The 21977-nt window shown below is 44.6% G+C and overlaps 1 protein-coding gene across 2 annotated transcripts in view; it reads left to right on the top strand.

Moving 5' to 3' along the window:
- The window catches only part of ATXN10 (ataxin 10), a 165963-nt gene that overhangs the window by 78601 nt on the left and 65385 nt on the right, over positions 1 to 21977 (top strand). The window contains exon 10 of one of the 2 annotated variants that reach the window (XM_072741972.1): positions 16588 to 17665. The exons of the other annotated variant lie outside the window; for it this stretch is intronic. Within the exon in view, the coding sequence (XP_072598073.1) occupies positions 16588 to 16620 (33 nt within the window). The 3' untranslated portion in view covers positions 16621 to 17665. Of the gene's footprint in view, positions 1 to 16587; positions 17666 to 21977 lie in introns of those variants that run through there. 2 annotated transcript variants of the gene reach the window in all.

Raw genomic sequence — 21977 nt, 5'->3', positions numbered from 1 at the left:
TTGATAGAGAGTAAAACACTTTACCTTTTTAATGACCAAGACTGCCTTTCTCGTGGAGCACAAAAGAGGTGGTTTTTCTTGTGTTTAACTATTCTTTTGTTGCTAATTTGGATTGGCCTCTTATAGGAACAAAATGTAGTAACCCTTAAAAGGCTTATGAAATAACTCTCCGAAGTCAGGATCAGATTGCACCATAAGTAAATACGGAGTGTGCCCAAGTGCTGCTGTGGAGAGGTCATTGGGGCTCACAGGAAGTCAGTGGTGTGTTCCTTCACGTGTGCCATTGCTAATAGCACTGCTGATTTCTGAGCAAACATTCTCAAAGGTATGGAGAAGTTCATTCTTTGAGTATAAGAATGCCTCTGTTTCTCCTACTTTCTTACTTATATCAACAAAATGCCTTACCTAAAAGCATTACTTCTAGGATTTGTTTCTCCTTCCAAAGAATCTGCCACATCACCACCATCTTATTCAGTGTGTCCTTAAAGTTTCTTTATTCTTGTCACCAAATCCTGGGTCACCACACCAGCTGGATGTGACAGACATTGACTTTGCTCATTGTTGCCTCAAAGGATAGAGGTCACGTGCCCTGAAGATGACTTTAGTTACAATTTTAGAGAAATAGATGATAATGTAGAAAGTCTTTCTCACCAGGCTATTAATTCTCATTGTGTTGTCCAGATGACTGTTCCACTTCTGCCGAGATTTGGGCCCAAATGGAAATTTGGCTGTCTCTGCTCTAAGACTAAAGATTTGAGTTAAGGGGATTTTATATCATCTAACCTGATTTAGTTCATTCTTCACCCAAAAGGAGGATCTGATGACCTGTTTGTGTTTACTACGTCCCAGCATTGTGCATAGTGAATTACATGTATTATCAACTTTGATCTTTGTATCAGCCCTGTGAATCAGGTTCTGCTAACCACTTTTTAGGAGAGGCCATCAAGTTCAAGAGTTGCATTGTCCAGAACAGAATTTAGATTCATCTGACTCTGAATTCCTGAGCCTGCGCTCTCTCCCCTGTACCATGGTGCCTCTTGTTGAGGAACTTTCCAGGGCTTTGAAAGAAGAGGTTTACAGTAGACTTCCTAATGGACTTCAGACCGAAGATGCTAGAGGCTGGTGTGTCTACAAGGCTAGCCAGGCCCCTTTTGCCCGCCCTTGGTTCAAGTCTGACACTCTTGGGTATACATATCTGTCTCTGAGTCATCCTTTCATCATATGTGAATGTTCCAGCTGTGGGGATCTTTGGATGGATAAGACAGACAAGTATCTCTTCTGTGAAGCTTCTATTCTAGGAGTATCTAGAGACTGTCCTGCCTCTTTGAACTAGAATCCCAAAATGATTTTCCTAGATCTTTGTGCACTACCAGTTGCTTTGAGACTTGTTCATAATCCAGCCCAGCTGGGTTTGAGTGCTTGTCTGTGTACTTTCATTCATTGCATTGAATGTGATGCCTTGGATGGCACCCCTTACAGTAGGGTGGCCCTTTCCCTGTCACAAAGGTCTTTTCACCTGCATTAGTTTGTTGGAGCCTTAGGGACACCTCTGTGGAAAAGGCTGTAAAGATATCATTTTCTTAAATGAGGAAACCAAGGTTTGGAGAGACTGTGATTTAGTTCCCTTAGCATTTATTGAATGGGAACCACTCTGCTCTGGAGGACATAGAGCACCGTAGTAGGGGAGAGCCACAGGCAGTAGTAGGTCTAAGCAAAGCCCACGTGAGGGGCCCCTCAGAGAGGAGCAGGTGAGTGGGGTGGTCTTCCCGGCAGGCTGTGCCGGCAGCAGCCTCCCCTCTAAGCAAGGACAGGAGCAGGACTGCACCATCATGATAAGAGGGGTGATAACCACCTTTTGCATTTGCGTCTTTGGGCTGTATTTAAGGGAGTCAGATGTGTCTGCCTCAGATGAAGAATCTGCTCAGGATTTTATTTCCCCAGGCCTCCCATGGGTCTTGAACTCTTTAAGTCTGTGCACGTGATGAATCGTAGTGTTTCCTGAATTGTAAAGGAGTTGCTAGACTTCGCTTTACCAGATCATGGTAGGGAGCTGTTCCCAAACACTTGGTGACTTCTATTCTTACCTTGTTTTTTGTGCTTGACAAAACATAGTATTTCCTTGCTACATCTGTAGTGATTAGTTTACTTTTAAAGCTTTGTGGATCTGAAATGGAGATTCTGTTTTGGTTTCTATTGTAAGAAGCACATGGGTATTAATGCTGTAAACACGAAGAAAGCATTCTTTGGCTTCCTCTTTGTTAGCGTAAGGAATGCATGGTTTACTTTTTTTCTTCTCTGTTCTTCTTTTCTTCGCTATTGTCAGAAATGCTCTAAGTGAATTCTTCGTGAGAAGAAAAACCAAACATGGTTGCTGTTTTTTTCCCATGAAAGCTGATTGCATTTTTTCATAATGGATAGGCAAATGAACTAGTTTGTCTACCTTCATTCCCCTGAAGGAAGCCATATTGACTGAGCTGGGCCATCCACAGTTTGGATTACTTGATCCATTCTGCCGAAAGCTTTGTAGAAATGCTGCTCAGTTTCTTCTTTTCCTTCTCCTCCTCTCTAAGAGAAAAGATTCTCAGCAATCACACATACGTTTGATCCCATGTGTTCAAACATATGCACACAGAAAGCTTTCATTACAGCCATGACTTCATTTTAAAAATAAGTCTGCAGTGTACAGAAAGGTTGAGATGGTAACTTGGCCAGTTCGGAGTTCCAGGTCAGAATTACTATCTATTACAAAGGTAGGTTTCATTTATAAACATGAAAAACTCTGTAATATATTTTTCATTAAAATATTTTACCCATTGTGTTATCCCAGGATCTAAATTGTGCCTCACGCATAGTAGGCCTTTGGTAAATTTTTATTGCGTGAGAATTTATATTTAAAATATTTGTCAAGTGTCCACTATGTTCTGAGCACAGTCTTAGGTTCTGAAAATATAAAGCAAGTAAGACATGACCGTTCTCTTCAAGGAGCATACATTTTACTATAAAAATTTCCTTACTGGGCAGCCCGGGTGGCTCAGCGGTTTAGCGCCACCTTCAGCCCAGGGCATGATCCTGGAGACCCAGGATCGAGTCCCACATCAGGCTCCCTGCATGGAACCTGCTTCTCCCTCTGCCTGTGTCTCTGCCTCTCTCTCTCTCTCTCTCTCTCTTTCTCATGAATAAATAAATAAAATCTTAAAAATTAAAACAAATACTATTTGCAGAGACATGTAGTAAAAATAAAATAACTTTTTCAAGTGAAAATCAGTGTTCCTCTAAATTTTGAGTTCTGTAACTCTTTTTGAAAGTCTTTTATGGTTACAATATATTTGAATATATTCTAATTTACTGTAATTTACCTTTTTTTTTTTTTAAAAAAAAGATTTTATTTATTTATTTGAGAGAGAACACAGCAGAGGAAGGGCAGAGAGGGAGAAGCGGGCTCCCCACTGAGCAGGGAGCCTGACAAGGGGCTTGATCCTAGCACCCCAAGATCATGACCTGAGCCAAAGGCAGACACTTAACTGACGGAGTCAACCAGGCTCCCCATAATTTATCTTATTTTTATGTTACATATCTATATCTGTATTTTAGACTATAAGAACATCTACATAGAATAATATTTGCAAGGAGTTTAACAGTAATTTTTTAATCCAAAATGGAGGCTTTGTAGATCTGAGGACTTTTTTCATTAATCTTTTTTTCTTTTTTTAAGATTTTATTTATTTATTCATGAGAGATACAGAGAGAGAGAGGCAGAGACACAGGCAGAGGGAGAAGCAGGCTCCATGCAGGGAGCCCGACACGGGACTCGATCCGAAGTCTCCAGGATCACGCCCTGGGCTGAAGGCGGCATTAAACCACTGAGCCACCCGGGCTGCCCATTCATTAATCTTAAGTAAAGTTTTAGGCTAAATTTACAATTATTAAGTATTCATAACATGATCGTTTTTTAGCTCTTTTGTCTTAGGACGGGGATCAGTACCCTGAGATTTTCACATCTGGATGTGAGTGGCCAAGAGCAGGCCAACTCTTAAACCCTTTTTTTCATTTCTATTTGATGTGTTCTCAAGCAGCATATCTGCCTATTAACTCATGAAGCTTAAACAGTTGATTGCTCTTTCCTGCTCAGTTTATTTAGGTTTCTGATCTTAGGGTTAGTACTTGCATACTGTACCCATACTGGCTGCCTCGCCAGTTCCCCCAGGTGATTGATGGTTGTGCAGACAAATGGCTCTGGGATTTCCTTTGTGCTACTGTAAGATGGGCCCTAGGCACTCTGTCCTTATAAAAGACCAGCAGCTGCACTCTTGGCTCATGCTAGCTAGCGCTCTGTGGACTTCCCAGCCTGTGGTCTTTACCCAAGGGACCTTAGCTTGGCCTTTAATATGCAAGGTCAAAAGCTGCCCTTCTATAAAACCTTTCAGATCACTGCAGAAAGGCTTCCACTCACACTCACCTCTGTAGCCTGTAGCCACTACTTTGTACTGCCCTGCTTTATCCTGGACCTGGACCTCTAGTTTCTGTAGGTAAATGCATTACTGGTTGTGCATTCTGGCAGTTTCCATGTGTGTGTGTTGTTACTTACGGCTCCAATGTAATAGATATATATAAAGTGACCCCTCACAAACCATGCTCAGCTCAGTTCTGAGTCCTTCCCCTTCCCCCTCCCCCTCTTTTCCCCTTCCCTTCCTCCCTTCCCACCAGGGATTCCTTGCTTCTCCCTTGATGATTAGTCTTTCATGAACCTGCTCTTCTAGGTCTTCCTGGTGGTCGATAATGGTGTAATCTGTACTCTTTGCAGGTACATATTTTTCCCCTTTTATAGGAGTCTTCCATAGCATTCCTCAGTGCCTGACTATTTGGGGAATTCCAGGTCGGTCCCCGACTACTTGGGGATGTTGAAAACATCCCAGCAATGGGCTCTCTGGTCAGTGGCCCCTCTATCCTTGTTGTTTGTCACATTTGGATCCATAAATAGGTATGATGTACATACAGAAAACTTCAAGTAGTATGAAGAACCCAGCCAGGACCTCGTAATTAAATACCCCAAATCTGCCTTGTGGTTTTACTATTCTGGCTGTATAAGCTTGGACAGATGATATAACCCCTCTGAGTCTCAGCTCCTTCATATATAAAATGGGGACTCTGACACCTGCCCGTGGGGCTGGAAGGAGGAAGTGTGATCATGTGTGTGAGCATCTGACAGCGTATGTGTGGTCTCTCCCCCTCTGTTCTGAGCAGCCCTGGTTCATGCCAGTGTCCCCCTTTATGTGTTTGTATGTACGTATTTATTTTAAAAGATTTTATTTATTCATGAGAGACATTCTACAGAGAGAGGCAGAGACACCGTTAGAGGGAGAAGCAGGCTTCATGCAGGGAGCCTGATGTGGGACTTGATCCCAGGACCCCAGGATCACACCCTGAGCCGAAGGCAGATGCTCAACCACCGAGTCACCCAGGTGCCCCTCCCATTATATGTATTTAAATAAAAGTTTGTAGATAGCATTTCACGGTGTTTACAAAGTTTCAGGTAATCCTCACATTCTGTATTCTGTGTTCATCACTTTTCTTAATAGACGGGACTTTTTGGAGGAAGTCAAGTGAAGCAAATATGAGAACTTTCTTCAGGACAAGAAATCCTTTTTTTCCTTGTCAGTTTGACCACTCATGTGTTCTGTGTTGAATTTCTCTTTTGTTACTGTCTTCTAAAGAGCTGATCCCCGAATCTGTTCTAGCTCACTTCTGGGAGCTTGTTAAGGAACTTCCAAATGGCAGGTCTATGGCCTGTCTCGGTCAGCCCGTGTGTTTTTCCTCTGTCAGAAACAAGTTGCACAGAATCCCAGTTTATTGATTTGAAGATTGAATGTATAGGCAAGATCTGGCTTGCTTAAAATTCCTCTTCTTTGTAATGTAATCCTAGTTCAAGAAATATGTCAAAATTCATAAATCAAGCTGTCACCATTAGTTTCCTGAACTTACAGTTCCTGTTACAGTAGGTGAAATTAACATTCCTATCTAGAGGACACATATCATAGCTTAGCTTGGTGCAGCTGTAAATTTTTTCTTTTTAAAGACCCAAAACCCCTTTTTGTGTCTTATAGAGTTATCAGCTTGTTCTTTTGCAGAAAAGGGGTGAATTATTAAAAGGAAGAACTATACTAAATATATAAATAAAATATAACAGTCCGCTGTTGTCTGTTCTTTTACTCTTGCACACGAACTAGGCCCCAGGCCCGTGCTTCCTCGCACAATGCCACTACCACCCTCTTCCTCACTAGGCTGTAAGCTCTTTGAAGGCAGCTTGCATCCAGTCTTCTGTAACCTCTGCCACTCCTGCTATGTGTGCAGTATCAGGAATTCATGACGCATGGGTGAGTGCCCCATTTTACTGGTTAATCAAAGCTTAGAGGAGTTAAGTTACTTGCTTGGAGTGATAGCAGCCTGAATCCTGACCAAACTCTTAAGACTGGGACTCCACTGTTTGTGCACTCACTGAAAGAGGACCCCTCTTGAGGCTTGTCATTTGAGATCTTTGATGGACTTTGTATGAATCCTGAGAGTCGGCACCTCTTGTAGAGCAGTGCACAGGGTTGCTGATGGTAGAGTACTTCTGGACAGTGGTCGCATTCCTAGTTCCTGCCAAACCTTGGTGCTTGTATTTTTTGTCGTCTCAAGTGCTCCAGGAGTACATGACTTCCTGGAGGCTAGTGTACAGAGCTACATTTCTGGGACATGCATATTCTGAGAAGCCCAATTTACCCATATCCTAAATACCGAAAGGAAGATATTGGGCAAGTATTTGTGCATGGTGACTCAGCAGTTTGTAAAAGCCTGGAATCGAGTTTTCTTAACTGCCACTCAGTTTTCTTTACTGTGCCCTATGATCAGTTTCTAGACAACAGGGATTTTAAACGGATTTGTGTTTAACAGTAAAAACAATGATTTCACAGTATCCATAACAAGAAGTATCTGAGACTTTAGGTGAAGGAAAACCAACCACATAAACTGAGAGAGGTATCTTGTTCCTTGATGAAAATGTGGGATATTATAAAGCTGTTGTTTTTAAACTCATTTATCTGTTTATTGCTAATTCCTCACCGAAGGGAAAAAACCCAGGATCTAAACAAAAAACATGAAGATAATTGTCTTAGCAATTTTAAAATATACTTTACGGCTAAAACAATCAACAGTATACAGAGTGTATACATTAGTGGAAGAGGGTATGTACTTTGGAAGCAGACCCCTGAGAAATGAGAAGTTGGCATATGACAAGGGTAGCCCACCAACTAGAGAGGAGAAGAGAGCTCTTGTTTTACAAGAGAGCCAGGAGTAATTGGTTAACTGTGAAAGAAGCTAAGCTCACACCAAAATAAAGCTGTGTTGATGAAGTTGTGTTACAGCTTAAATCATGGGAATCGGGAATACTAATTAATTGATTTTTCAAAATAACCAAGGATCTTTTATGGAGAAGGAATAATGAAGAATATCAGAGACTTGACTATACATAAGTGGTTCAAGGTTCCTTGAACCAGCTTGTAGCTAGGTTCTGCTAGATAGTGGGAGGCTGACTTCGAGCTAATTATTTGTCCTTGGTTTAGTCAACCAAAAATGGAGGCATCGTAGTATTCATGGCAAAAGGTGATTGTGAGGGGTAAAGTAGATAATCCACTGGAAACACATAAGCTTTTAGTCACGGTCGGCTTATTTCAGCATTATTATGTTATATTAGGAATAACCTACTTTTCCATCAATGGAAATGTTTAAGTTATGGTAATAAGACACACATTCAATAAAAATCATGTTTTCCGAGAGCATTTACTCTTTCCATATAGTCTGTGCTCAGGACAATATAGTCAGTGGGAATTCAGAACAGGGCACAGTACTCTATGTAATGAGCCACTACTTTCACCTTTGTCTACAATGTGTGTGTATTTAAGGAGCACAAATACATAAACACATAACAAAATGACCCCAAACAGATACACTACAATAGTAGTAGCAGCTGTCTCTGGTTGGTAAGATTAAGGATGTGTTTCTTCTTCCTGTAAATTTTTTTCAGTCTTTACAGTGAATGTGAACTACTTTAATAGCAAGAAAGTGCTGTTAAAAAAGGATTAAGGGCGGTGGGCACCTGGGTGGCTCAGTGGTTGAGCATCTGCCTTGGACTCAGGGTGTGATCCCGGGGTCCTGGGATCGAGTCCCACATCAGGTTCCCCGCAGGGAGCCTGCTTCTCCCTCTGCCTGTGTCTCTGCCTCTCTCTCTATGTGTCTCATGCATAAATAAAATCTTTTTTTAAAAAAGTGGGGGGTAAGGGGTCTGCATCTAGAGTTCTGATAAGGTGAGAATACATGTAGTTCATTAGTGACTGAAGTTATTCTTTCTCCTATGTGTGTGTGCATGGCCGGACAATATCTCAAGCCCTCCTCGGCCAAGGTCCAGGGGCTTTAACAGTTAGAGTTTCAATTATATTTTTAATGGAAATATTTCAAGAAGTAAAATGTTGGCATAGTATCTAGATAATTTTGCTAACAAATAATTAATAGCTGGTATGGAGGTGGTAGATGGTGTGTGAATGTGTGAGAGAGAACGTGTGAGAGAGAGGGAGGGAGAGAAGAAAACATAAAGGTTATTCTTCCAATGTGCTGAACATTCCCCCCCCCCCCCCCCAATCAAAGGAACGGGAGTTTTAATTTACCCTATGTTGTCAGGTATTCAGGTTCAGCTCTGTGAGCTTCTGCTGAATGTGTGTCTGTGCTTTCTGTTATATATCCCAACCTGAGGAATCTCTGAGTGGTCTTGACATTATGAAATTTCTTTATATCTCCCCAGGCTTCCTTGCTTTGGTTAAATGAGGAAAGTGCTCTTATTTCAAATAGTGGAGAGTTCTCTCATTCTTTAAAAGAATGAAGTGGAGCTGTCTGTCAGACATCTGAAACAGTTTTGATCTTAAGCATATTTAGTTCTTTTTTTTTTTTTTCCTCTGGCAGCAACAAAATTAAGAGGATCAAAGCCATGTCCCTATAATGGACTTGTTTTCATCAGGACTTGAAGGCCTCCCTCAGTCTCTTAAAAGCCTATTTGCTTATCTTGTTCTAATAGAATTTAATTTCATACCTATCACATTCTAATGGACCAAGAATGATATTTAGTCTCAAGCTGTGGATTTTAGTTTGAATTTAAATCTGCTGCTGTGTTGCACTTAAGAGTAAAGTCAGGAATAATTTTGAGTCCAAGTATGAACGAACATGCTATTTGGCATAGTGGCAAGAGCTTTTAGTTCAGCTCAACAAATATGTATCTGCCATATGCTGTGTATCAGCCAGGACTCTAGACACGGGGAATGCAGAAATGGATTTGGCCTCATGCTTACTCCCCAGGAATGCACAGTATAAAGGGGAAGACAGGTGTAAAAATGGATCCTTCCAATAGAGTGGTGTGTGTAAAGTATTCAGAGTGGCGGTAGAAGTGTTGTAAATGCTTGGTATAAGTGGCTCACCTTGGAGCTTCCAGAGGAGCCTCAGGATTTAGGCCTTCAGAGAAGAATGAGCAGGGCAGCAGGTGGAGGAAAGGGGTGGCCTTGTGTGCAGGCCCGCCTGCTGCGTGCTGGCTTTCCCTGGGACCTGAGGGTGGGACGTAGGGGTACAGAGGTGGGCCGTAGGGCTTTATGTCCTTGGCCGATGGGCTCTGAACCCCACTGGAGCAGTTGTGTGTCCTAGTAAATTCATTAAAGTATCTTTCATCTCTGAAGATGATCTTGGCACTCTTTCACAGAAACATATTCCTTCGTTGTGCTCTCTACGTATGTTTAGTCTTTAGTCATACTTCTATGCTGTTGTGGATTGTTTTATTATTTCTGGCCCTTAGGGTATGATTTTCTCATTGGTCACCATCCCACCGCAATGCTTCTTTCCCCTTTCTCCCTCCATCCATCCCTCTCTTCCTCCCTACGTCCCTCCCTTTCTGTATTTTGCCCCCAGGGGTTTTCCTGGTCCTTGGGTTGTGGACTTTTTTTAAAGAGCAGTTTATCTTTGCTTCCATCTCTTCGAATTCTAGAGGGCCCACAGATCTCACCCATTTACCAGTTTCTGTATTAATGTTATGTCTTGACTAGGGGTTCACACTGGCAGTGTGAGTGCGGACCCAGCACCCACATGTTTTAATGGCCTGCTGTCCCCCTCCCCCAGAACTCTGGGCAAATCACAAGCCTCATTAAACTAGTGAACAGAGTTTTAATGAAGTGGCAGCCTCCAGTGGGGCCTCTTTCTACCCTGGTGTTTTTCCCTCCTTGTCACTGCCCTTTTTAGGCTGAAGGCCTCTTGCCTGCACCCCCACTGTGGTCCTGAAAACCCAGCCTCTAGGGACTTTGTCCAGTTGGCTCCTGGACGCCTTCACCTCTTTCTGCCTCTCTGGCTTTTTGTTTCCGGCATCTTGGATTATATAGAGTCTGCCCAGTGACAGGGTGACATGACACCCAGGACCCCTGGGCCATGGAGGATTAGGCACAAATGTGAGTGCTGTCAGCCAAGCAGAGCTTCTGGGTCCCCACTACTGTGTGAGCCTTTCCCTGACTGCCTGCTTCTAGCATCTGCACACTCTTACCTCAAGTGTGGGTACATTTTGATTTTGGGGAAAAGAAAGTTTAAGTTTGTATTTTTTTTTGACTTACTATCAAGGCAGCCTTGTACAGGCCACTTATTTCTCAGAGTCTCAGTTTCTTTGTCATAAAATAAGATATTAACCTGCCTCATACTCTCGTTGTGAGGATTGAATAATTATTGATGGTGATAACATTGACTGCCTTTTATGCGTGCTTCCTTTGTGTCCTCGAGGGGGCGTTCTAAAGATCTGTTTGATTTTATCCCGTCCAGCTCCACAGCCTGCATTCCACTGTGTCATTCATTCTGCCTCCTAAGTGTGGAGGGAAGGCCCAGCTCAGAGCACAGCAGTTATCTCCCTGTAGACGCTCTTCCCAGAGCGCTTGGAGCGGGCCTCAGCCTCTCTGAGACAGGCTCTTTAGCAAACAGCACCCACAAATGGGAGCCAAGCAAGGGAGAAGGCTAGGCTCTTTTACCGCCAGTTCGTATACCCTCCATGAGCTGCTTGCAGATGGTCACTGCCCTCCTTCTGCACAAGGACTGGCTGGTTCTCTCTTGCCAAGCAGCAGCCTCGAGCTCAAGAATGCTGAGTGCAGGACCCTAGGGAGGAGAATCCTACATGGTCCTGTGCTAGGCAGGTTCGTCCTCAGAGAGAGAGAAAACAGACAGCCTCCTAGGTCAGCTTCAGGAAGTCTCGGGACTGCATTGTGCTGGAAATGTCTTGTAGAGCTGCCCTTCCCCTGGGCAAAGACAGTTCTTTCTTGTGTGAGTCCATCATGCTACTTTTGTTTCTTTTAGTTTAGATCTATGAAAAATGTAAATGCACCTTGAAGGGGAAATACCTTTTTTTTTCTTTTTTTAAGTAGGCTCCATGCCTATCATGGGGCTTGAACTCACGATCCTGAGATTAAGACCTGAGCTGAGATTAAGAGTCGGACCCTTAACAGATTGAGCCACCCAGGTGCCGGAGGGGAAACACTTGAAAGCCTTATCAGTCTTGTGCATATTTGTGTGATGTGTTAACATCTTTTCCTGAGTGCAAACTCACTAAGATGGTTGGGAGAGGCCAACCACGCTTAACTTTTGTGGTCTATCAGTGTGGCCTGTTCTTTGCTCACACTCTTCACAACACGAAGAGTAATAACTTGGACACCTTCTTTTGGAGAAAAGGCATCAGTTACCTTGGCCACTTATTTCGATTGGAAAAATAAAATTTTAAGTCTTATTCAAGCCCCTGGAAAAGTTAATTACTTCTAAAATGAATAATAGCAATAGTCATGATATTGGAAGCAGCATAGGGTAGTCACACTGTGTGGCAGACATCCTCTCAGCCCCTTACGGTCTATCAGTGCATTTATGCTCATGACATTTCCTAGAGTAGGTCATATTATTATCACTGTCTTATAAATTTATATAGAGAGGTAGGCCCATCAGATTTCATACAGTGCACAAGGTGATGCACAGTCAGCGGTGCACCTGTTCTAGACCCAATCCACCTGTTCCAGACCCAGGCTCCAGACCAGGCCACACCACCTCCCAGCCGCCTGCTTTCCTCTCCACGTTTGGCCGAGAGTCCGTGTTGGTCACATCTCCGATAGTTGTCTACTGGGAACATGGTTAGCCAATGATATTCTTCCGGTTTTCTCTGTCTGTCACAGATTGGATTTCTATTAATGCCTATAGAACAGTCAGTCTCAATCTTTCAGGTGTAAGAGTAAGGTTTTTGTAAATTAAATTTAAAATAGGATTGTCTTTGCTTATCTAGACAATTCTTAAGCTTTTTAAAAACTGACATTTCAAAACTTCCTTTTAATACTAATATTTGATTTTTCTTTAAACGATTAAGCAACATTTATTCTCTTTGCTTACATATGAGTGTCTATGTGTGTATTATATGTTAACAGATAACATTTTATTTCTTTTTTTTTTTTTTTAAAGATTTTATTTATTCATGAGAGACACAGAGAGAAAGAGGCAGAGACACAGGCAGGGCAGAGAGATAGGCTCCCTGTGGGGAGCTCAATGCCAGACTCCATCCTGGGACTCCAGGATCACGTCCTGAGCCAAAGGCAGACGCTCAACTGCTGAGCCACCCAGGTGTCCCGATAACATTTTCTTTAATAAAGACAACAGTTAAATAGCCATGACGAACTTTTTAAAGAGTCCTTCCAGGTTTTGTGTGACGTTTTCTGAGGAGGCCCTCAGGCAGACAGTGGTTCTCCTGAGAAGTGAGGGAGACCTTCCTCCCTTCACAAGCCCAGGGGCCAATCCGAAGCTTCCTTGTGTGTCTGGTGGGGAGATGATTGTCCTTTTCAGGTTGAACTGTTTGTATTATTTGTATTATTGTACATCTTATGTTACAAATCCTTCCCAAGCTGCAGTTAGCTCATGTTCCTCTTGGACATTTGAATAATTGCTTTAGTGTGAGACTAATTTCTGGGTATGATTTCGTGACATTGTTGAATTTACCCACTGGAAAAATCCACCAGGGACCTTTAAGAGCAATCTCTGTCCATGGTCAGCATTGGGGGCATGAGGGCTGTCAGAGTTGACATTTTCAATCTGTTGAATCCCGTGGGATCGATGCATGACCATGGAGGACGCAGGGACCAGCGTGAGGAGCCTAACTAGGAGGAGAGATACAGTTTCAGATGTTTTCTGAAGCAGATCACGCCCTCTTTTCTATGGCAAGGAGTGACTTTGGGTCTGCACCTGCAGCCCCAGAACGGACAGCCTGGGGGCTGGGGGTGTGGAGGAGGAGGGCCTGGGAAGTCTGAGCAGGGAGGTGGGTGGCGGGGGTGTTGACAGGAAAAATCCGACTGGCAGGCCTCTGGAGCGGGAGGGGAGGGCGTGTCTCCTGCCTGCTGGAATTTCAGCCCTGGCAACTTTCTCGGCTACATCTTCCTCCCTCCCCCAACCCCAAACACAACACAACAAAACAAAAAAATATCTCGGTGCTTCAGTGCAGAGAGGGGTAGTACCAGCTGCTCTGTAAAACGTGCACCTTCCACCCACCTGGCTGAGGAACTGCCCTTAGTCTGGGCACCAGGCCCCAGCAGGAGCCTCGGAAGGGCCAAGAAGGCTCTGGGTTCTGACAGGCGCCCCCCCCCCCAAGTGTCATCAGCCCCCCGGGGTCCCTGTCAGGTGTGGTCCAAAGGAGGAGTGGATGTTTCATTCAGCACTTTGAAGGGAGAAAGAAATTGGTCCTTTCTGTGTTCTCTGTAAGACAGGGTTGTTTCTCATCTTGAGAAGTCATTTCCAGCAGTTTCAGAAGAAGCCTTAGTGCCGTATCAGTAAATACAAAGAGGGTCCAGATGATTTTTTCCCCACGTTGTGCATAGGATTCAAGGAGTTTGGAGTATACTAACCTCGAAAGTCCAATTGTTTTGGAACTTTAGGTGTTAATTAAAAGTATGAGGAAAATTCTCAAGTTAATGTATTTTTCTCTCTTAAGTGTTACTGTCCTTTTATAAACAGTTCAGCTTGGCATTATTAGAAAATTAAGCCCGGATGTAGTTTTCCCCAAGCAGCCTTACTCTTTGAGGCTACATTTATTAAATTGGCATCTCTCAGACTGCCGTGTACACTGTTCATTGAGCTTATTTAAATCTATGAAAGAGAAAACACAAAGTTTAGCTTTTGTGGGGAGATGTACACATTCAGATTAGAGATGACACTTGGGGAGTTTGTACGGCAGTGAGTCACGTTGCCCTTTGTCTTGGAACAGAGGCGTCAGGAAGCCCCCATAGTCTATGTCAGCCCGTCACCCTGCACTTCCGGGGCTCCTGCCTGACGATTGGCTCTGAACTGTCCACCCTGCTCACTGCCCTCCCCGGCGAAGGCGGTGGGTGACCTCGCTGCTGGTGTGCTTGGAGAGTCCCCTGAAGCCCATGTGTGGGAGCATCAGTGTCTCCCTCTGTGTGGCATGGCAGACTTTCTGGCCACTTTGGATCCATGTAAAAGACTCAGAAAATGAAACTGCATATTTGTAGCTCGAGATAGACCTACTTTAGTCTCAGACGTTATTTCTGGTTCAAAACTTTAGACTCAAACGACTGGCTTTGAAAGCCTGAGGTTGTCTGTGGACTCTCACACCTGATTTCAGGATGGCTTCTGATGTGTGCCAGTCCACGGCTTGGGGAATTCTTCCTTGGCGCACCGTTTCATGTGCTGACAATTATCTGAAGATGTTGTTTTAGGTTGCCAGGTGTTAATTTAAACACACGCTGGCCTGTGTGCTTGCGCATGCACGCATGCCTACACACTCACACACTCACAGCAGAATGCCAGGAGCTGTAATTTAAAGTGGAATTGATAGAGCAGTATGTAATGTTTTATACTTAGGCAAGCTCCTGATGAACAGCTTCATGTGACATCTCGTTTTTTAAAAGCCTCAGGCATCAGTAATCTTTATAGCAAGAATTCTAGTGCTGTGTTATGCATTCCAGGCTTACTGTCTATTCTGCCCAGTAAATATATGGCTTTTATGGACTTATAAATCATGACAGTAGGCTTCAAGGCTTCATACATATCCAAAATCGAGGGGATTAAACCTTTACAGAATTACCAAGATTTAATGTAATTTAGACATTATTCTTTCTTAGAAGTAACATTCTTATCTAAAGTCAGTATATCTCATATCTTTGAAGGGAACTTTAAAAACATATCACCAGAGAAACACATATTTGTGGAGGGCATACTATGTGCCAAGCATGATGCTGAGTGCTGGGGAGAAGGATGTGAGAGAAGTGGTCTGAGCCCGTAAGTAACTCAGCACCTCGAGGAAAATGCTAGAAGGGAAAAGGATTACCGTGCTATCTGGAGAGTTGTGTTTTTACGATAGAGTTTAGAAGGCAGTGCTGTGCAGTGAGGCCCAGAGTGGGGTAGGGCAGAGAATCCCCCATCCTTCACGTGGCTCCGAAGCTTGAAGGAAGGAAGGAAGGCTGCCCAAGGGTGTTGATGGCGGCGCAAACTTTCAGGATAAGTAGTATTTAATAATGTCGTCGGCAGGGGCCAGATTTGCCTAACTGCTCATAAATTTTTCCCTCCCTCCCTCTTCTTTCCTTCACGGGGACTAAGGAAACCAGAATGGTGGGTAGAGCAGTCCGTGGTGACTGGCTTCTCTCTAATTTACAGACAACAAAATGCACAGATATTTAGTGAATCGTTTGATAAGTGTCAACAAATGCATACACCTGTGTAACCATCACCCCAATCAAGAGATACAGAGCATTTTCATCACCTAAGAACATCCTACCATGTCGAGGCTGGCTTTTATCTGCCAGTGCAGCATTGTGCCGAGGAATAATGGCCTACATAAGGAATGAGGAACAGGGCGGAATCTTGGATTGCATTCTTTTCCTATGGTGGAGACAGACTTGTGCTAATCCATCCACATTCCTTTGCTGAGACTTCCCTGGGAGCAGTGGCCCACGTCCTGGGGGTCCTGGTACACGCCGTGGCCTGGTTCAGGGCCCCTGAAGCAATCTTTCCCACCCACAGATGATAGTCCTGACCCTCAGCAAGTGCTTCCACGCTGATTTCTTGCAGGCCAGGTGCCTCTGAGAGTGTGTCTTTGTTGATCGTCCTCTGCGTATATACCCATCTTGGGTGGGGTTTGTCCAGGCATCAGGGATTATTATTCCACATTAGTCCCCTTTGCTCAGCAAGCATTTGCAGAGTGTCTACCTTGTGCCAAGACTGCTAAGCTCTGGGATCCAAAAACTGAGTCAGATGCAGTCTTTAATCTTGAGTAACTTAGGGTCCAGTTTGGGACACAGACGGTTAAATGGAGAGGTAACCTATTGAAGGGGGAGTAAGCACTAAGGCTTCTCATCACCACTTGGGGTATCAGCAGAAGCTTCCTCAGAATAACAGCAGTTAGCACTTACTTACCGAGTGCTTAGTAGGTGCTAGAGTGCTAGGCACAGTTCTAAGTATTTAGCTCTAAACTCCTTTACTTCTCTTGATATTATTTTTCCCATTTCACAGATGAAGACACTGAGGACAGGGGAAGTTAAGTAATGTACTCAAGACCACACAGCTGAGTGACGTGAACATGAAATAAACTTTGTTATTTTAGGCTGCTTGGATTTCCGGAGCTGTTTGTCACTGCAGCATAAGCTAGCCTGTCCCAACTGGTAAGAGTGTCAGTATGGAAGGATTGGAGAGGATCCCAGATAGGGGAAGCAGTTGGAAGTTGGCCACAGGCCTCTGCGGTGAAGGGTGTGGAGATAAGATGGGAAATGAAGGGGAGACTCAAGAGGAAGAAGCTAGGAAAGGCAGGGCTGCAGGAGATTTGGCTGTCCGTGGGCCAGCTACAGGGAGAAGTAAGCTTCTCACGGTGCCTTCTACAAGGACCAGCTCGGGAGCTTGAGCCGAAGTTAAGATACCGTCTAGAATACGGTGGTGAGGCTGTAAAACCCATGCTTTCCTACTCGTGACTCTCCTGAGCACCTGCACGGAGCCTTACCCAGCAGGAGTGCTCCAGGGGGAGTGCTCCGTACTTTTTCAATTACAATTACTCTTCTGCCAGGCAGAAGGGGTGGCCATTTCTTCTCTCTGCGATGACACATGACAGGCGAAATAGATCATTTCCACCAGATGCAGGATCCTTTGGACCATTCTATCTTTTTTGCTTAATATTGCTGATTAAACACACACATACACAGTGACATCTTTGCATGTGTCTCTGTACTGTGTTGTACTTTAACACCATTCAGCTTCTCCAGGCTCTGGTTTAATGTGACATTTGGACCTTTTCCAGTTCCCTCTAACCTTTATAGGAAGAGTAGGAGCAAAAATAATAGATAAAATCGTAGAATATTAGGTACTCCTTTTAAAAGAGAAAATTAGGGGCACCGGGGTGGCTCAGTGGTTGAGCGTTGGGAACTCTCTGCCCCTTCGGCTCAGGACATGCATGACCCCGGGGTCCTGGGATCGCGTCCCACATCGGGCCTCCCCTCAGGGAGCCTGCTTCTCCCTCTGCCTGTGTCTCTGCCTCTCTCTCTCATGAATATTCTCATGAATCTCATGTTATTCTCATGAATAAATAGATAAAATCTTTAAAGATTTTTTCTTTAAAATAAAAAAAAATTAAACGTCTGTAGCATTAAAATACAGTTTGTGGCTACTGAGTGTCTATTTTCCTTTTTTTTTTTTTTTTTGAAATTTCCAAATCCAGTGAATAGGACATTTTATACAAGCCTTTGCTCTTTATTCTTTTATCATGTACTTCTTCCCTGCTTTTGCCTAGTCATTATTAGTAATTACACAAAAATCTGTTTTAAGCTATACCTCCGGGAATGGCAGAAGTTGGTTGCTTGTCTAAATGGTCTCTAATTAAAGTTGAAAAAAAATTAGGTCGTCGTGGAGATGTTTTTCAAATGTTGGCTTAAACAGAAGAGGCTGGTTTGAGAGCAATGGGGTTGCAACTGTTTGTACTTAACTGGATTGAAGTATAATTTGTTTTTTTAAAAACCATATCTGTCTGGGGTGTTGTAGGTGTGGTCCTGATTTTCAGCAGATGGATGGACCAGGTAAGCCTTTACCTTTTGACTCCCAGGTTTTTCAGATTTTCAGAGATTTTCCATTTAAACCTGTGTTTTTACTTCACTTTATGGTACATATAACCTGAACATCAAAAATTAAAGTGATTAGTGCAAAATAATATTAGACTTCTAGCAATTAGAGAAATAGTGAGAGGCTAGAAGTTATGGGGGGAAAGTTAATTCCCTCTGTCTATGCTGGCCTTAGCCATGGCATTTCTAAAACCCCTAGTAACTCTTTCCCCTCGTATGAGTCTCCGTTGACTGGCTGTTTTTCTTTCTAGAGGGCAGTTACCTTAGCTGGTGTGTGTGTGTGTGTGTGTCCGTCCGTCCGTCCGTCCGTCCGTCCGTGTGTGTCCGGCCTAGAGTAGGTATTTATGCATTGCTTTCCTGCTGCCAGGCAGAAGGGGTGGCCATTTCTTCTGTGATGACACATGACAGGTGAAATAGATTATTTCCACCAGATGCAGGATCCCTTCGACCATTCTCTTTTTTGCTTAATATTGCTGACTAAAAACACATACACAGTGACATCTTTGCATGTGTCTCTGTACTGTGTTGTACTTTAATAAAATAGTTTTCTCACCCTAATTGGCTCAACTGTAATTAGATGTGTGCCCTTAAACTTGTTGGGCCTTCCTGGATAACCTCCCCTCCTCTCTGACTTGGTCTGGTCAGGGCTCTTCCTTCTAGCTGCTCTCAGGCTGGCTCAGGAAAAGCTGAGCCCAAGAGTCTATATTAAGGATACAGTGAGGATGTGGAGTCTAGAGCAGGGGCTGAAGGGCCTTCAGGACCTGAGGGAATCTGAAGCGCTTAGAAGCCAGAGGCCACCGAGCTCCGTGTTCTGGCCGACTGTTCACGCATCCTTACCTCACTGCTCGCGGCCTACGGCTGCCACATAGAGTCCCTCTGTGTCTTGGTTCCAGGTCCTAAGTGAGAATAATTGCATGGCTTCTCTTGGGTCAGTTTCCATCCAGGTTGTGGGTACCTGACTACTCAGAGTGTGGACCCTGGACCAAACACAGACGCATCCCCTGGGGCTTTGTCTGAAATGCAGAATCTCCACCTCACACCTACTGAATCAGGGCCTGCACTTGAACAGGATGCCCAGGTGGTTGGAAGGTTCAATTTCAGAAGCACTAGTGTAGACCATGGCCACTCCTGCGTGGAGAACACCAAGGGACTCTTTCCTGGAGTAGAGCTTGTGACTGTAGGCATCTAGTATAGAAGGAGGTATAGAAAATGACCTTGCCTGTGACCATCCCTCCCTGTCCTCCCTGCTCTAGTGACAAATGCTCAGCGCTCAGCGGGGGAAGCGTGACCATGGGCAGAGTATCCTGGGGAGGGCAGGAGAGCCTCTGCAAGCTGGAGAGAGTTTTGGAGCACAGGAGTAGGGTGGGAGGATGGCCAATGTGTTCCCAGGAGAACAAGAGGTAACTGTCTAGAAAGGAGATTTTCTTTTGGAAGGCTCCTAAGGAGATAAGGTGGCGAATAAAAGTTTGGTCAAGATTCTGGAAGGCCTTTGAGTATCAAGCTGAGGAATTTGGAATTTACCCCTCTTGCCCGCTTTGCTCTGACGCAGCGGCAGTCCTCCTGCCCTGTGCCCCTACCTGGAGCCTTGTGTACTGTTCTCTCTGCCAGATTCTCACTCCCTCATTTTTTTCAGGTTTTTGCTCATCTTAATCAGAGGCCTTCCTACGCCCCTCCTCCCTTAAAATCATTACCCGCCTCTCCCTCCACCCCCCCCCCCCCCCACTCCCACGTCTCCTATTCCTTTGGCACTCACTTCCCTTTCCTCTGGCACATTTCCTGCCATCTGTCATTCTGTGCATTTACAGGATATGTTTTGTATTTGCTTCATACCCCCACTCCTATTCCTAGATTGTAAGTGCAGGGAGGGCAGGCAGAGCAAGCAGAGACCCTGGGTCCTAGGATGAAGGTGTGAGAAAGGTGGGCAAGGACCCTGAGTCCCAAGATGGAGGTGTGGGCAGGGCAAGCAGGGACCCTGGGTCCTGGGATGGAGGTGTAGGGCAGGTGGGCAGGGACCCTGAGTCCCAGAATAGAGGTGTGGGGAGGGTGGGCAGAGATGCTGGGTCCTGGGACGGAGGTGTGGGCAGGTGGGCAGGTGGGCAGGTGGCCTGGGTCTTGGGGTGGAGGTGCAGGGAGGGCAGATAGGGACCAGGTGTCTCATCTTCACTGTCCCAGTGCCCTGGCAGCACCAGTTGTAAGTAGGCTCTCCGTGCAGACTGATTAAATGGGGAAACTATTTGTAAGGAGCCTCCCAGAGTGTGTGAAGTCTGCTATGTTAGGTCTTTCACCACTTTCCTCCAGCAGTGTTTTCAGGCTCCCCTTGCTTCTTTTCTCAGGCTGCTCAGTGTCACTGAGACAATTGTAATACCTTTGTAATTACTTGGCTCCAGAATGTGACCGACCAGGCTTCGCTGGGCCTTTCCAACAGCCTCTCCACTTACCTTTCATCCTGGGCACTTGGAACCGTGTCTTGCAGACCTCAGGTGACCCAGAGCACTCTCATGTTGTGCATGAACCTAACTTCCGAAGCTGGCTGTGTTTCTAGGTCTAACTTGTGTGTGGTGAGTTGTCTTTCCGTTTCCCTTCTGTGTCAGGAGGGCTGAGTCGGCACGCCCTCCCCATCCCCGCCAGCACCCTCATGACGGCTAGGTTTCCGATCGACCCTTCTGCGCCAGTCTGCACAATGTCAGGGTGTGTGCTGGGAGTTGATGGAGGACTTCTCCTGTGGGCAGTGCTCACGGCCACCCTCCCCTCCTTTGTGTGCCCTTCACCTTCCAGTCTGGACTCCCAGAAGGCCTCAGCTTGGCGTCTGGCTAAGCTGGGTTTGTCATGCCTGTCTGTCCAGACTTCAGTGTCTGACTCACTGTTTGTTACCCTTTGTCTTCCACCGATGACAGTTTTGTTGACTTTTCCCCCATCGTCCTTTGTGGCTAGATTCAAGCTAAGATAGGGTTTTCTCTTTTTTGGTATCCAATCCTTGTATGCTTTGGTGAAGAGGTGCTAAATAGGCTCTTAAGCAACCGAGGAATTTATCCAAAACTGTGTGAAAATGAGACTCCTAGGATGGAACAAACGAAAATTGCAACACCACACATACGTGTGGTAGGCTTTGTAGTTAGTGAAACAGGTATTTCTGCGGCTCACATGTTCTGTCTCAAAGTCAAACAACTAGAATGTCCACCCCTTCTTGCGGGGTACCAGCAACTATGGCAGTGCTTGTCCATATTACATGTTATTGGGCTTTGATGGCGAAGAGCCTCACATCCTTAGTTTCTGCTGTTCATTTATTAGATAATTTCAACAACCATTCCCAGTAATCCTGTTTTATACAATGTAAATGATCACATGATAAATTTTCTATTTTGTAAATTATAAAAAACTCTCAGGAATTTTAAAGAGTCATGCTGATAGGGAAGCAGTTTGAAGTCAGGCTGATAGGTGGGGTTTTGCGGGGGGTGGAGGGGGCAGTCAGAGGAGATTACCTCCCAACCCTGAGTCGGTCCTGGAACACTGCTCCTTAGAGCAGCAGTAAAAGAAATATTTGGTTTAGTGCAAGAATGATACAAAGCAGCAGGTTGCAGCCGAGTGTCAGAGGAATATGTGGAGAGGAGTGAGATAGGTCCAGGAGCCAAGGGGAGGGACATACGACAGGCTTTTGGGAAAGCCACACTTTGTTAGTAGTTACGGAGAGAGGATAATTCAACCGTGCAGGAGCTGATCTTCAAGGATTTGGGGATTATTTTAACTCCTCTAAACCCAGTTTCTCATTGCAAAGTTGCTTTAGAGGCAACTACTGGGATTAAT

The sequence above is a fragment of the Vulpes vulpes genome, chromosome 16 (genome assembly GCF_048418805.1).
Source record: "Vulpes vulpes isolate BD-2025 chromosome 16, VulVul3, whole genome shotgun sequence".
In the NCBI taxonomy this organism is placed as follows: Eukaryota; Metazoa; Chordata; class Mammalia; order Carnivora; family Canidae; genus Vulpes; species Vulpes vulpes.
This window is presented reverse-complemented; position numbering and strand designations above follow the sequence as displayed.